Source organism: Miniopterus schreibersii (assembly GCF_964146895.1).
Source record: "Miniopterus schreibersii genome assembly, chromosome: 1".
Classification (NCBI taxonomy): domain Eukaryota; kingdom Metazoa; phylum Chordata; class Mammalia; order Chiroptera; family Miniopteridae; genus Miniopterus; species Miniopterus schreibersii.
The window spans coordinates 36,259,412-36,276,752 of record NC_138101.1 but is presented as its reverse complement, the minus strand read 5'-3'; the positions used below and the strand labels follow the sequence as shown (position 1 = coordinate 36,276,752).

At 37.4% G+C, this 17,341-nt stretch overlaps 1 protein-coding gene across 8 annotated transcripts in view; it reads left to right on the top strand.

Annotated features, from left to right (window-relative positions):
* The window catches only part of EPHA5 (EPH receptor A5), a 292,548-nt gene that overhangs the window by 228,151 nt on the left and 47,056 nt on the right, over positions 1-17,341 (top strand). For 3 of the 8 annotated variants that reach the window (XM_081130800.1, XM_081130797.1, XM_081130795.1), the window contains one exon: positions 16,877-16,942. The exons of the other annotated variants lie outside the window; for them this stretch is intronic. In XM_081130800.1, the coding sequence (XP_080986926.1) occupies positions 16,877-16,942 (66 nt within the window). The remainder of the gene's footprint in view (positions 1-16,876; positions 16,943-17,341) is intronic. 8 annotated transcript variants of the gene reach the window in all.

The following is a 17,341-nucleotide window of genomic DNA, read 5'->3' as shown; positions in this document are numbered from 1 at the left end:
CACTAGACTTAGAAACGTTTCTCCAAGTTCATTTGGAGCCAAATAAAATAATTAGGCAGGCGTTTTGAATGCAAGTATTTAATTCACACAAGTGCCAGAGTTCTGCCTACCTTTGATATTAAAGCATGATAGCTTCTTAAGTGAATACTTTTTAAAGAGTATGAAGTATTCTAAAACCGCCAGAGAAGCCCCTTTGTCTAATGGAAGTAACACAATAATATTGATGAAAATTAGTATAATATCCTCTAGCATGAATTACATACCTACTACGGGCGGCACTGTTTCAGGGGGTTTGCATGTAATAACTGACAACATATGCCTAAGTATTAGTTCTGTCTCCAGTTTATATTTGATAGAAGCATCTTCTTGCTGTTTCTTGAGCACAGTAAAAATAGTCCATTCCGAAGGCCTTTGCTCTGGATCTTCTCGCTGCCTGACCCTTCCTTGCCCCAGAGAACCACGCGGCTTCCTCTTTCGGCCTCAGTCGCAGCCTCTCAATTGAACTGACTAAAACGATGACCCCCGAGTCCTTCCGCTGCACACAGACCTCCCCCGCCGGATTTGTCTCTTTATGACACTTGTTACATTATATACTATGAGAGCAATTGCCATCATGTATCATACATTTTTCTTATGTTGACTTTTTGTCTGTGGACCCTACTAGAATATAAGATCCAAGATGGGAGGTATTTTTATCTGTGGGCTTCTGTTCCCTCTGGGAAAATGTCTAGAACATAAATTATTGTGTACAGTTAGTGAGGGCCTGGGGCTTGAAGCCAACTCTGGCTTTAGGGTCATCTCTTCATCAAAAGCTTCCCAATGAATGGCTTATAATTATTCAGCTACTCAATTTCGGTGAAACTGAATTCTTGTGTGCAAAGTCGCTGATTCTCTGCAGCTAAAAATATTGGTATTAATGTTTAAAAATTTTCTAAACTGATCAGTAATATGAATAAAATACCTCTTAGAAATTAATATCAATGATATCTTGACACTAAAGTAAGAAAGAAATACATTGGGTTTTAGTGGATTCTCCCTCTGTCCTTACACATAAAAATTATACCTGGTGAATTATATTTATTCTAGAATCACACACCAACTCCATGACCATTCCTGATTTTGTGAAACCTAGTTAATTTCACTTTTGCTTTCCCTCAAAACTTTTTTCCCCATTGAAGTAATTTTAGGTCATTATTTTATATATGTCTCCCTGATAGGTATATGATCATCTTGAACTCAGATTAAAGGATAGGTTTCCAGTTCACATCCAATGACCATATGAATGGAATAGTGAAGCTGGAATTCAAGACTCTTGAAAATATGCTTTTCCAGCATTATCACTATATGTTTTTGACCTGAACTGCTTTGGTTGCATATGACAGATGCCAAATTTAAATGGCTTAATCCAAAAGAGAATTATATATCATATAGCTGAAAAATTCCAGAGATTTAAAAAAATATCTGAAAGACAGGCACGTATAGATTTAGGTGGTAAAATAATATCTGCTGTGCCATGGGAGACACATCGTTCAGTAATGCTCTGGCATAAATACGGTATTGATGCCACTAATCAAAATGAGGCTCTTTGGGTGGGACCTGGGGCACTCTGATATTGAGAGGAAAAGTGAGGGAGAAAGATCCAGCAGGGGCGACTGAGAAGAGGTGGCCCATGAGATAGCAGAGGAGCAGAGTGCTGGCTCTCCGAAGGGGGGTGGTCACTGTGCTGAACCCCTCCTGCTGCAGAGCCCTCGCCCGTCACTCCGCTCGGCCGGCGCAGGCGCCAGGGTGCAGTCAGCAGCCCGGGGCCTACGCAGGCAGAGCACAGGAGTCACGCTGCAGGGCCCGCACAGTGAGACTCGCGCTTGACCCGGGATAGGGTCAGTCTCTTCTGGTGCACGGGGACTGAGGGTGAGGAAAGAGGGTCTCACTCGGTGCCTCCCTTTCGACTTCCAACACTCACCCCTGCCCGTGAGCCAAAACCCACCCCAGCCGTTCTTCCTGCCACAGACCTTCCTCGGCTCCTTGGCCAAGGCATTCTCTCCCGCAGCTGCAGTCTCGAACAGCACATCGCTGTTGCCCATGGAATTTAACACTTTCAACCACAAGTTCAATAGGCCATTGAATACCTATCTTCTCTTTTCCGACACCAGTAAGTATTTAGAGGGTGAAGGCTTCTGTGGCTCTCCCAAGTGACCTAACTGAATGAATAGTTCATAAATTAATAGAATACCTAACCTGTGAACGTGCCTTCTTCTTGAAAAATGAAAATTTTGGTATCATCACAAAATAAATGGAATGATTTCAGAGACGTATTACATAGGAGTTAAGAAATCTTCACTAGTTTATATTATTTATTTGACATTGGGACATGCTAATGACAGTGTGATGATGCTTCTGGTGATCTCAAGTGGCATTAATTTTTATAAGTAACAATATATGTCATCGTATTTGTATTTCTCTCCTGATTCCCTTCAAGTTAGGGGCATCATGGATATTTGGCATCTCCAATATAACTGTGGTTATTTAGTTTCAGAACCTGATAAGTTTTGATTAAAAGTACTACATGAACATATTTTGATCTAATACTATTTTATTTTAAAATAATTATAGACAAACATTTATAATCACATATGCAATCACTGATTTTAGAAAAGAGCTCATCAAAAGCAAATCTCAGTGGTTTATGAATTAGCAATAGATGTGATTTTATAAGACTGTAATAAATCCAGGTGTGTGTATTGATTTATTCTCTAAGAGTTGTTATCCCTTCTATTTTCTCATGATTGTGTGCTTTTTTCTTCAAAGGTTCTGAATCAAAGATAATTAGTGAGCAGTTCGTAATTTATTAATAACTGACAAATGGGGATCAGGGCAGAGTAGTGCCAGAAAGACTAGGAGCATCGCAGCAACTAATTACCCACCGTGGGAAGTAAATCGTCCTAGGAAACTGAACTCAAGAGGGTTACTGGCTAAATTACTCAACATTATTGAATATCCCACCTGTGGCTTCTCGCAGATCAAACACTCAGGAAGTTACACTGAAGCAAATGTTTGGAAGGAAAAACTCTCAGGTAATGGAAACAAGTTAATATCATTGATTTGCAAAACTGAAAATGATTTGAGCAAAGAATCTGGAGACTCAGATTTCAAGTGTTAATCACAGGGCAGGTCAGAAGAGTAAGAACAAGAGAAAAGTGCATTTTTTCTGTGCAGCCTCAGTTCTCTGAGAATGTGATCCCCACCTGAAAGGCAGAGCAGCAGGCCAGGGGATGCTGGCCTCTGCGGGAAGCCTCCGCTAGGTTTCTGGGAACCCTACCACGTCTCTAAGAGACCACAGTAGCACAGGCTCTCACAGGAACTCGATACCGGCTCCAGGGAGAGTCAATAGCACCGCCCTAGGCCAAAGGGTAGGACTCTATTCAGCAAAACAGCCAGCTAGTTTCCTGAGCCATGTCTAGGAGTGTGCCCATTGCTGAGAAATGAAGCAAACGAGCACTAGAAGTTCCAAATGATTATTAAACACCAGCTAAAAGTCACATTTGTTCATGATTTGCACCCTGTTTTAAAATTTGTGTGAACCTGGAAAGAAATGTTTCTAATAGATTAGCATCTCAATTTCAACCCAGTGTCTTTCTGCTCAAGCCTCCAGGCTTCTAAATCTCCATCCAATAAATTGAAATGCAAAGCCCTTCTGTATATCTTACATATATGGTTGGAACATGGGAAGTTTGACTTATTTATTCCCATCAGTTCCCAGAGCAAGGGTGACTAGATCCTGTTCCTGTGTCTCCAGCCCTTTGAATTCCCACCACTCTAAGAGAGCTCTTAAATCCAGCTTGGAAGTGTCCAAGGGATCCATCTCAGTACATCATATGCCCTGAAGTGACAGTCACCACCGATATTGCTTCCATCTGACCACCCTTGCATTGCATCTCCTTAGACCTCAAATATTCAAAATGCTGGGTGGTTTCAGCTGTGTTCCAACATATCTTTGGAGGTTAGATTAATGCCCATTTCCTTATACGCACTTACTGTGTTTTGTTTTTTTACTTTTCTAAGACATCTTGTTGACTGCCTTCCTCCACATTACAGTCCATTTATATATCGCATGTTGCATAGTTGGCATGGTTACAATGATTGTGCCAATTTCTACTAGCTGCTATTATATTTATGTATGCATTTCTTAATTTTCTAGTTAAAGATTATATAGGCCAGGCCAGCGTGGCTCAATGGTTGGACATCGACCCATGAACCGAGATGTCACAGTTCAATTCCTGGTCAGGACACATGCCTGGGTTGCAGGCTTGGTCCATCCCCAGTAGGGGGCGTGTGGGAGGCAGCTGATGGATGACTGTCATCATTGATGTTTCTCTCTCTCCCTCATCCTGCCCCTCTCTGAAATCAATAAAGACATATGCATATAAAAAAAGATTATATAGGACACACAAGACAAAATGTAGAAAGAAAAATCAGTAATAGTTTTCCTCCAGAAGCAATCACTGTATTTTGCCATTTATTTAAGAAATTTTTCTATACATAATTGAGTTCATAATTTGTAGTTTTTTTTATTTAACACTATAATAGACATTCCCTGTGTAATTGAAAATGTTTTAAAAGCAAACATTTAATACCTATTTGTTATTCTAATATTTAAACTTTCCTATATGCTTTCCCTTTTGTTTTATTTTGTTTTATTTCTATTATTTTCTGGGAGAGGGATTTCTATTTTTAATGTCCTTAGAACACATTTGTATAATTCAGAGTAAGGGTAAATGAGTATTAATATTTTAAAGACTGATGATACGTAATGGCAATGGCCCTCCTAAATCTTTGTACCAATTACCATGCCCTACAACAGTGCATGGAATGGACTGGTGGTTCACAAGGTAGTCACTTTCTGCTAATGTAATAGGGGAAAAAGAGTTCTATATTTTTAATTGTTCTTTTATTTTTGAAATTTAATAGTTTCATTAATATATATAATAAGTAGAGTTGTTATTTGCTATTTTTATTACCTGTTTTATAAATTACATGTGCATGCTCTTTACCATTTAGGCTACTAGGATCTTAGCTTTTCCTATAGTAAACGTATATCATTAAAATTGGCAAGCTTTGTTTGCTTTATAATAATATTTATTTTGCATGGGATATGAAAAATGTTATTTTTAGGTCTCTAAACTGATGTTTTCTACAGGCTTATGTATGTAGCAGCACTGTTTATCACCCTCTCCTCAACTTGTTGTAGGTCTTCACCTTTGGCATACTAAATAGTGTTTATATAGATATTATTTTATGTTTGCATATCTATATAGTCCCTGGGATATCAAATCTATTCTTTTAATCTAATTTGTACCAAGATCGTATCCATTTAAATATTATAGTATAAAAACATATTTTGATGTTTAGCCAGGTGAACTCCTCTTGGGAAATCACATATGGTCACAATTACAAATATTTTATATGAATACTTTTGTACTTACACATACATATTTATACACCATTATACACTTACACACATACATTTATACACCATTGTCTTATATAAAGCAATTGTAATCATAATTAATCACTGTTATGTTATATACAAGTGTAATATATTAAAAGTTAACATTTGTTATCATTACACTTAATTTTAAATACATGACAATTATCATACTGTATGATTTTAATCCTACTGACCAATATGAATAGAAAAAAAAATGTCCTTACATGGAATTTGAAGTTTGACGTGAAAATGAATAACCTCCTTTTAAAGAGTCTCATCATTCAATTCCCATAATATTTTCTCACAAGATACACACATTCCTGTGTTTTGATAATTTCAGTATACTTCCACAATTACTTTAATTTTTTGAGAGTGAAGTAATTAAATTGAAACATTAGTCCTTCTTGTTCCTCTGCCTTATAAGTATAATTTTGATAGGTATGATTCAACTTTAGAAAAATATGCAACAGCCATAATGAAGAGAGCTAAATAAATCAGAACTTAAATATTTGGCTTTTTTTTTTTTTTTTTGACTAATCTCCTTTTTTGAGTCACTCATGTTTTTAATTAATATTACTCTTTGTTTAAGACATGAGTGCTCCTATCAGAGTTGTGCTTCAAATAAGAATTTATTTTTTAAGCTGGCAAAATTAGCATGACTTTTTTGCAACTTTATCTGCCCTAACTTTTTTTCCTTTCTACTTCTCTCAAAATAAATTGAAACCTAAAATACTAAGCACGGGCAGGTTAGCATGACAGACACTTCTCTAAGAGGACTTAGAGACAGGCCTGGTTCAGCTGTGAGGTGACTGCCAAAGGAAGTCCCCTGGGAGGCGCTCAGAGCAACTTTAAGCTTCTAGAAACTGAGGTAACGTGTTAGTTCAGTAAAGGTGTCATCCTGCAACACAAACGCATCATTCAGTGTTTTGTGTATCAACATATTGTTGGGCCAGAACAGAACTAGGATGGTGGGTGATTGCAAAGGAGAACCTCTGTAATTTCTCTCTATTGAGCTGGTAAAGATGATCTCTTCCGTGGAAATAGACAAGAAGTACCCGAATGAGAACAAGCAAAGGCTGTTTATTAGGAGCAAGGGGATCAGCCACCATGAGTTGCATTTGGTGGGGACCCAAAGGCAGGCGGCGGAGTGTGTAAGCTTTTTAATGAAAAAAAGAAAAGCAACGTCTTCAGGTTTACCCTGATTGGAGATTATTGACAAGGGAAGCTGGAGGCGGGCTCGCTAGAAGTGGGACGCGCTATGCTGTTGGCTAGGGGAGCATATTTGGCTTCCTCCAGCTGGTCCTAAGTTGGAAGTGGGGACAAAAATTAAGGAAGCTGGCAGTTCTTTATAAAGTCCTGATTGTCTGGTTGATTGCTGTAGAAGTTGTGGTTTGGCTACCTGGACTGGTTGCTGCAGATTTGGGGTCAGAGTTTTATATTTTTATTTGGTTTAACCATTGTCCATCGGTATATTCAGTCTGTTATTTCATACATTTTATCAAATAGTAGTACATATTTTTATAAACTTAGTGTTCAATATTTTTTCTTAATTAAAAAGAGGAGAAAGCACTTTAAGGAGTGCAGTCATAATACTGTGAATTCCTTTTATTAAGTGATCAGGTGAGTAACTATTTCAAATCAGTATCACTTTGAATGTTACTCATTTATGAAACAATGTGATTTTGATATTAGAGAATAGAAATTGTTTAAGAAGGATTTTGATTTATCAAATAACTTAACAAAACTGTAAATATATATATATATACACACACATATATGTATATGTATATGTGTATATATATACACCCATGTATATATATTTATACATCTATGTATAAATACATATGTACATATGTAAACACATAAGTGTATATACTAATATAGTACTGACATTTAATTATTTAAATTTGAATAATAAAAAATTAAATAATGTATATAAAGGTGAAACAATCTAATTTTCCTGCTCCAAATACCACACTGGAGCTGCTTTTTGCAAAACTACTTGTGGATCATGTAACCCCTCTTTTGTCAGGGGCTCATTAAAGTAGATTTTTCTGACCTTGGTGAGCTGTAGAGTTTGCTTTTGTGGTGGAATCTGACTCTTTGATACGGTTTTTGGTTATTTAACGTGGACAGTCTAAGAGTGAGATAGTCATGCAACCAGATAATTTTAATGTAACACAATTAATGTTGTATTTTAAACAAGTTGGTGAAAGAATAAAGTAAAGGATATGGTTATCTTTGCCTCAGTGAGTACGGAAATTGTTGCAGAGATGGCGAATTTCAGCCGGACCTGGAGGGCGAGGGTGAAGTTTACAGGCGGCTGCTGGTGTGTATGAGGCAGGCTGGAGGCATGAAGGCGCCCGGCACGTCCAGCTCCCTGCCTGCCGAGGGGTCTGCAAGGCCTCCTTGGCCTCTGCGCGGCCCGCCCCAGCCGCATCCCCATTTCTCCCTGCTTCACTGACAGCATGAGCTCTGCCGTATACAAATGTAATAAACACATGTGTACCTGCAGGGCGTCCTCCCAAAATGTACACACACTTTAACAGCTGACAGCTCAATTTAGAAAATGAAATGTATTTTAAACACTGCCTTTAGAATTGTTCAAAGTGTGTGTATACATTTTGGGGAGACAATATATATAGTTCTGGTTTACTGTAGCTCAGTAACAGTTTAAAGAGAAAACCTTGTATGTCAAAATGTTCACCACTTCTTGAAGCTCTCCTGACCCGTCTGTGGCAAAACTAAGCTTTGCTTTGACACAACCTTATATCGTGAGTCTGTGGTTCAGTAACTCAGAAGGGCAAAAGAGAGACACAGAATAAAGATAATTTTCCAGTTTTGTTATTTTGTTTGAGATATTATGATTCCCAGATAATACAAGTATCTAGTAGTGAAATACAGGAGAACAAAAATTCTGCCATTTAACATTAAACTTGCAATGAAAAGAAACCAGTAGAGATAAATGTTAGAGAAAAAATCTTGTGGTTTAAAAAGATAGAGGCTAGGATGAAATTTATAATTACTAAACCAGTCTTCATTTGTAGATAAAGTAACATTGTAAACAAATCGTAGGAGAATTATTTCAAGTACTTACCAGAAAGCAAATTGTTTTAAACACCTATAGGAACTTTAGAAGTTTTATTAACATGCAGACTATTGATATGCTAATTATAAACCTTTCCCATTTACTGATTAAGTCAGTTCTTCTAAGATTATTGTAAGACACCTCACTCCAAGTATTTGTTGAGTACCCATTGGATCAGTGGTTCTCAACCTCGAGAAAATTTAGGATCAACTAACAGATTTTGAAAAATGATACTCGGGTCCCACAACCGAGATGTTCTGATTTATTGTTCTGGGGTGAGACCAGGGCCTTGGTTTTTCTTTGTGTGTGTGTTTTGTTTTTATTTGTTTGTTGTTGTTTTAATCTCCCTGGTTGACTCTAATCTGTATACAGGTTTAGAAGCATTGTATAATGTGAGTAGAACACTGTTTTTTAAATTAATTTCTTATTCTTAAAGCTAATTAGCACCTAGATTCTCAGTGCATGTTTGCTAATAATGAGAATGATTATGTCTATAACTGCACAGTTCCCAAAAGGTGGTAAATATTTGGTGACATTTATTTTGATTTCCCAAATATATACTAGAGTAAGCAAACTGAATCTACCATGTTCAACAATATACGCTAATTGTATCAATGCCTTTACCTATGGTATTCATGGAAGAAGAGCCTGTATTGTTATGATCTCTGGTCCATTAAATTGATTAAAAGAGAACAGTGAGTCATCAGTAAAGTATAGTTTGGAATATAAACCAAGTCAAGTGCAATCTAAAGATAACTCACCTCAAGTTCTCTTTCTGCTTTCGTTCAGTTTGCTGTTGTTAGGTCCTCCTACCTGTCTTTAGAGAAAGAAATAAGACAGTTCTTGATTCCAAAGTTAAAGTGAATTAGTTTTTTGTTGTTTTTGTGTGTGTGATGTTGTACTTAAGACAAAGGAATATATGCACATGGAACACTTAGATTTGTAGTTTTGTGGGGTTTTTATTTTATTTTAGAACTTGAAATATGTATAATTTACTTAAAATGTATCTCAGTCACTTCTCTTATTTAATCTCTATTTTACATATGAATATAATTAATAGCAGACTTTGCATCGTTGAGTACTTTTATGGCCTTCATCTTTTAATACTTTCAAACAATATTTGGTAAATTTTGTTACAGTAAGGGCTAGACTTACATAAAGGCATTTTAAAATATGTATGTAATTTATTGTGAATTAATTTATTAAATTTTTTTTAACCTGCTATAAACTATTTTTTTAATATATCTTTATTGATTTCAGAGAGAGAGGGAGAGAGAGAGAAACATCAACGATGAGAGAGTCATTGATTGGCTGCCTCTTGCACGCCTCCTGCTGGGGATCAAACCAGCAACCTGGGCATGTGCCCTGACCGGGAATTGAACCGGGATCTCCTAGGTCGATGCTCAACCACTGAGCCACACTGGCCAGGCAAACCTGGTAATAATCTATTAAGGAAGGAAGAAAGAAATGTTCTTTCTTCAAGGGGAGGAAAAGGAGAGGCCGAGGGCCTGCGGGGATGCAGGAAGCTGGGAGGTGTGGAAGGAGAAACTGGGCTGCCAGGGCAGTGCCAGGCGGTGCCTGCTGCCCCACCTCGCCTCCGCAGCGCCGCGGCCCTGCCGTCCAGGGACAGCTGTTTCCTTCGCCGAGTCCCAGGATTCTCAGCTCTAAGGTGAAAATCATAAGAGAACATTTCAGTCTTGAAACAGGAAACCAGGGAAAAGCAAACGTGTTGGACAGACATACTCCTCCTATGTGCTTTTAGTTTATTGTCACATTACTGCCAAACACGCGACACTTCTGATGCCTGATACGTGTTTGTTTTTTGTCTTTTTATCCACACCAGGTAATTCTCTGTAACTTCACCTGGGTTTCCCAAAATTCAATTCAGTTCTGACACTAACTGGAGTTTGCACCATAGGTTTCAGGCCTCACCCCAGATGGCTGCTCCCTACTTCAGATACCAATTGCAAGTAGTAGCTCCCTTGGTTACCTACAATTTTCTGTCCCACATGGTTACTGTTAATTTAAAAATAGACAGCTAAAGTGAGAGGCAACAAACTTTTATTCCAGAAACACTATTCAGCCAGAACCCCAAGTCGTGTTCCCATTAGGGAGTGAAGGCTAGAGGTATTTATGAGAAAGGAAAGGGGACTAATTACATGAATAGAAGGAAGGGATTTCTGTAGATACAGATAAACTAATATAGTGATGTTAATTCTAAAGAATGCCTCTAATTTCCAGTCCCTTAGTGGGCATTCTTATTATCTTTGCAAACAGTTGTTTAGGGTACAGTGATTCTTTAAGCCCAGGCCAAAGGTTATTTTGCCCAATTTTAACATTGCAAAGGCTGAGGCATCAGATGTGCAAGGCCGTTCTGGGATGGTAGCTGCCTCTATTTTAAGGAGCTCCATTTATATCATTTTTCACATTACACATTGGAGTTCTCCCTCGACCCTCCCCCTCTTTGAATTCAGTCATTTGCTCATAGAACTCTGGGAATCCCACTCCTAGGTTGACCATTTATTGTATAGTAAGTGATATAATAAAGGTCACGGATGAGTGGCCGGACCAGGGGATGTGTAGGCAGAGTCCGCGGCGCTCCCCAGTGTGGGAACTCTCTGTTCCTTGGAGTTGAGGAATGCATGAGTTCACCAACCCAGAAAAGCTCCGAATCCCTTACTTTCCAGGTTTTCATCATGCAGGCATCATTGATCAGTTACTCTCTTTCCAGCCCTTCTTTCTCCTCTGGAGAATGAGGGGTGAGGGTGAAAATTCCAAGCTTCTAATCATAACTTGGTCTTTGTGATGACTCGGCCAAGTTATGACGGATCAGGGAGCCACCAAGAGTTGCCTCCTTAGAACAAAGACAGTCTTACCAACCAGGGAATGCCAAGAGATTTAGGAGCTTTGTGTCAGGAACTAGGGTCAAAGACTAAATGACAGAACAAAAGGTTCTCCTAGCACCCTGTTTGCAAGGCTTATAGGAGATCTGTATCAGGAACCGGGGAAGAGGCCAGGATAAAGATTTCTTATTACTCACCATCAAGATGTGAGAGTGCCAGGCTTGGAACTTGATTGGGAGGCACTGAGAGATCTGATGCTTCAGAACCCATGGACCAGGGACTGTTGCTTAGATAGTACAGTTTTGGAAAAGGGCCCTAGGAGGTAACAGGTAGACACCTATAATCGTCAGGGAGGGGCAAAAGGCTCAATAGTGAGAAGGAAGCAGAGAACTGAAAAAGAAAGTGTTAAAAATGATCGCATGTAACTATATCCCGATATGCCTGGACGACAGCTTGGGACTAGTGATGGGATTGTGCACATAAATCCCAGCATGTGCCGTAGATGTGGCATTCCCCACAGAGTTATTCAAAAGCACGCTTAAAATAATAAAATAGGAAGGTCTTTCTAACCATTTTGCATCGCCTTCTCTCCTGTGGGTGGAATAATTTTATGCCTTTGTGTCAGAAGTATGGGAAATAAAGAAGAGAGTTTGGGAACCTCATATATAATCATTATGCTTTTTCTCCCTTTCCCAGTTTTTGCAAAAAAAAAAAAAAAAATCTGCAGAGTTTTAGCCTGACTTCATCAGAAAATCAGTATCAAATCTTAGGACAGTGGCAATGAATTAAGATACATATGCAAAAGATATTGCATTATGAGACATTTTAACCCTTTGCGGTCATATTAAATTTGGACATGGGTGTCATACTGGTCGGAATTAAGAGCTTTCAGAGAAATTATGACCTGATACATGAATGAATAGAGTTAAGATTCGTACGGTTCCTTGCTGTGGTGGCTGAGAGCAGACATATGACCAGAACAGTGAAAAAGCTTTGGTGGCTGAGAGTAGACAAACGACCGCAAACGGTTAAGAAATATATAAAACAATTAACATTATCAGTGCTAATTACCAGTGAACAATTTCCTCAGCTTCTTTTGTTATATATATTTGTTACATGTTTACATTCGTGATATCATTGTGATAAGCATCATAATTGGAATTGTTTGAATTCTTTTCTTAATTTTCTACAGAGTATAAAATTAAATAACCACAAACAATTTGAAATTTGAGAAAACTAAAATTTAACCCACAATGTGAATTAATGTAACACTCCAACATAATAGCTCTTAGAGGTTTGATATACTTTCATGCCATCATTTCATTTTCCTGCACAATTTTCACCTAATTAAGAAAAATAATATTATACTATATTGATTTTCATTACATCATAGCTTCCACAAATATATTTTGTTCACTACAAAATATTTATTAGTTATTTACTTCCTGTAAAATCTATGGCCAGCCTGAGGCACATTATCTGTACTGCACTCTTTGCCCGAGATCAGGTTATTATATCAGCTAAAAAAACACAAAGCTATTAAAGTGTTGACTGTGAGCCCATGACAATGCAGAGAGCTTTACACATATTATTAAGCTCATTCTTCAGAGCAGCCCTATGTGGTGTAGTTGCCATTATTATCTCGTTTACATCAGTGACTAGTTTACCCAAAGTATACATCCAGGACTGCTCCTAATCTGAGTACAAATGCCAGGATCTTAACTATTTTGCTACACAGTGGTGTCAAAAGGTAAGGACGTTTTTATTACTCGTTGATCGGTTTTGGAGGATTGTTTTCTAAAAGATTGGTGTCACTTGTCACTGTGGCTTGCCACCTGTGAGGGCACAAGCTCTACTCTTTTCCTCGGCATTGATACCATCATTTCTGTTGTTTTTTTAAATGGGTAAACTGTGCAGTCTTTTCAATATATTCCTTTTTTTAAACCGGTAAACTGAAAATATGTTCTGTCTTGTTAAAATACTTCTTTTGTGAAATTACTTTTCCTGCCTTTCTCTCACTTATCTGTCAGGATCTTACTGTTTTTCTTACCCACTTGTATGATCTCTTGTTTAGAATTTAAGCCATCCTTTATCCACAGCCCATAGTCTTGCTTCTCTGATCTAGTATCTGTGAGAATTTCTTCCCTAAAGTTACAATCACCTTGCTTCGGTAGGAGGGAGGTTATCTCACTTACACTGACGCGCTTAATACATATATTGATCAACTCTGGGTAAGGCCTGGCTGAAGTAATTTCATTTAAATCTTCTTTGGGCCTGGAAAGCTTCTGTTATCACGTTTTAATCATCCAAAGGACAAATCGAAATAGCCTTAAGACAAAGAGCAACCATTTTTGTGTATAAGCCTAGAAGGGCTAAGCTATTTTAAACTGGGTTAATAATGACCTTGTTTCAGTTCCGTGCAGTTACTCACAGGCCTCCAGGTGCAGGGAACTGATGGAGATGCAGATGTGCCCTGTGTTGAACCACGGCTCACATACATCAGATTAGCCACTATTTTTAGCACATTTGGGTTTCTATTCCCAAATTACCTCTGAGGCTTATAAGCATTTTCAACCTGTACTTCTGCAAGTATTTATTGATTAAGGAAAGAACATGAACTTTATACCATCTGGTGTCGAGGTGCTGGGGTTATTTTAAAAGACTTATTTAGAGGATTCAAATCACTTACAGGATCTATCTCATTTCAGATATTTATAGAAAAGATACTTCAATTTTAATTTTCTTAATAACATTAAAGCACAGTATGCTCTGATTACTAAATTTTTAGAAAATGTATTTTGTGAAAATGATTCTTTAAAAATTGGCATTGGCCATTTTGTATGTATATGAATTGGTCTGAATGTAATTAGTTACTTATAGTATAAGTGGAAGTATTTAATATGGTAATATTATATGAATCATGAAAAATATCAATTCCTCTGATATAATGATGATTTTTTTTCTATCACTTTAACTATGATATTACTAAGAGTAATAGCTACAATTTTTTCCCCAAAATATATGATCTGCCAGATACTGACCAAGGTGAATATATATATTCTCTCACTTTATTTTCACAAAACCTATGAAGTAGGATTCTTATCTGTCAACTGAAACACACAGTTACCCAAGGAAATTTATTTCCACTATCTTAAAACAAGTCAAAGAAAATATCAGTACAAAAACCTGAAAAAAGGGCTCAGAAAAGATAGATATACAAATACTGAATATTAGATGATTTCAGATTTTTCATTAAATTATTAAAACTATGAATTAGAGTTCTAATGATAGGCAAGATGATTTAAATTCTTCAGAACTAAAATTTGTGGACACGGTGTCCTAGTGAATTGTATGTATGTGTGTGTGTGTGTGTATGTGCATGTACTAATTTTTAAGACAAAATTCTTATAATTTTTTAAATTAAGAAGAATGAATAAAATATTATTTTTTGTAGAATCAATAGTGTGCGTTTTGAGTCTTAGAACACTTCCTAAGTGTAAAGCAGTCTTATGAGGCAGTGGCCACAGTATGCAGCCACTTCCTAAGCATAATCCTACCTGAGTTTACAGACTGTGCACACATCTAGAAGAACATTTATACTTTATTAGGAGATGACATAATCTATTTTATCACTAAAAATTAATCAGGTGTATTTTTTTAAAAATCAATTATTTATTATTTATCGAGTTGGAACTGGGCTAATTAAAATGAACACATATGCAAATTTTTCATACTAATACATTGAGATAATTGTGCCATTAGTTAATATCAATTACACTAAAACACTGACTACTTATAGGCTTTCATTTATTATGTTTAAAGTGTGAAGAAGAAAAAATAATTAAAGAATCACCTTCATGTCAGGAAACTAACAGTCTAAGAAAAGGGGAAGATGAACTTTTTTTTAACGGTGAGGTAGTAAGTTTTAGGCTTTGTAGGCCCTATATTCTCTTTCACAGCTACTCAACTCTGCCAGAACAGCACTAAAGAAGCCATAAACAAATAATGAGTGTGGCTGGTTCCAGTAACACTGTATTTACAAAAGTAAGTGGTAGGCTGGATTTGGCCCATGCACCATAGTTTGCCAACCCCTAATCTGAGTGCTAAGACAAACAGAAGCAGTGGGAAAGTTAACTTATATATCAATAATTGTATAAGACATTAATAAATGTCTTATAATTATGTTAATAAATAAATGTAATTATAAAGAGATATATCAAGATGTGCCAAAGAATTTTACAGATGCTTTACCTACTCTGTGTTTTAATATTTTGATGTACTATAACTTTGACTTTCAATATCTTTATAATGAAAATAATTATTTGGGATATTCTTTAAAATATAATAAGTTGTGAAACTGGAAATAAATGTCATAGTAGCCATTTCTGTGTACTAGGATTCCTTTTTCATGACAACCAAATTGTCAGTTAGTAGCACTAAAAGTTAAAGCATCATTAATACTGCAAAGAAAATATATGGAACATTGCCTACATTTTCTTTGAAAAAGATATATTGGAATTTGATTTGGAAATACTTGTCTACCTTCTCTAGCATTGTGTTTTATTTTCTTCTCCTTATTTGATACAAAATAGAGTAGATACATGTCAAGGAATTAAAATTCAAAATAGATTTTAAACAAAAGCCTAAATTTACTGGTCCATTTCTAAGCTGATTCCACAGTTCTCTCAAAATAACTATAAATGCTATTCATCAAATACACTTAAAAGTGAATGCATTGAAGCACTAAATACCTTCTATGTTATATTCTGCCATCAGTTTATGCAGATTCCCAACAATAAAGTGCATTTTATTAGACAATTTGCTTGGTATTTTCTGGATCTTTTTTTTTACTGTGAATATGCATGCATGTGCGGAAAATTTAAAATAAGCTTGAATGTTTCAATATCCAGAAAGTGCATGTGTTATATATAGCTTCTTTATTTTTAACAGCAATAGCTTTGCAAATATATATTTGAAGATGCATTTATAAAATCTGAAAATGTAAATTTAAATCGGAAGCCTTCCGTAAGCGATTGAAGTCACGCCTTCATAACATGTTCACTAGGCTGTGATAAACAATGCCGGTGGCGTAAGAAATCAGTGGGTCAAAGGAGCAAGACATCTCCCTCCATCTGGAATGTGTGGGCCCTGTGAGAAGCATGTATTTGGAGGGCTATTTGACATGTCTTCTGAATATAAAGTTTGCAGGAATTTAGGAGGAGATGTATACTTACATGGGCTTACATCTTTTCGTATTTCTATGTTAATTGCGTAAGCAAATGCTTTGGCTCCTTGTATTCTGCGGAACAAGCACTTTAAGTAAAATAAGGACAAGTAAGTCCATAACGTGCCGCTCAACGGCCCGCTGCGCGTGCAGAGCGGAGCGCCGAGAGGCAGGGCTGGTGCTGCGTGGAGGGAGCGGGACTCTTCCTCACGTGGGCTCTCTTGTTTCCTTTCCAGTTGCTGCGAGTGGGGCTGTGGACGGGCTTCCCCCCTGTGCGCTGTTGCCCATCCAGGCCTAATATGGTCAGTGTCCCCCCGCTCGCGCCCCCGCTCCCGCCCATGGCCCGCCTGTGTGCTCCCGTCAGCATTCCTTCTTTTTTTTCCCATGTGTGTGCCTTGTAACGGTTAGTATGCCAGCTGCGCTTTAACAGGATAGACTGAAACAGATTCCCAAAGGGGACGCTCAAGCGATGTCATCATAAATGATTTCAAGTGACACGCCCGCACGGTCCCTCGCCCCCGTGTCCGACGCTCATGCTCCTCTCCCAAGGCTTTTGCCGTGGTCCTCATTTAAACCGGGAATTTAGAAGGCTGTCGCATCTGTTTTACATGTCACATGTCACTGTTTTCGTTGTCCCATTAAGATTAAAATCATATCATACGTGGAATTAGCATGACACCCTGTCAGGGTGGAATCACCTT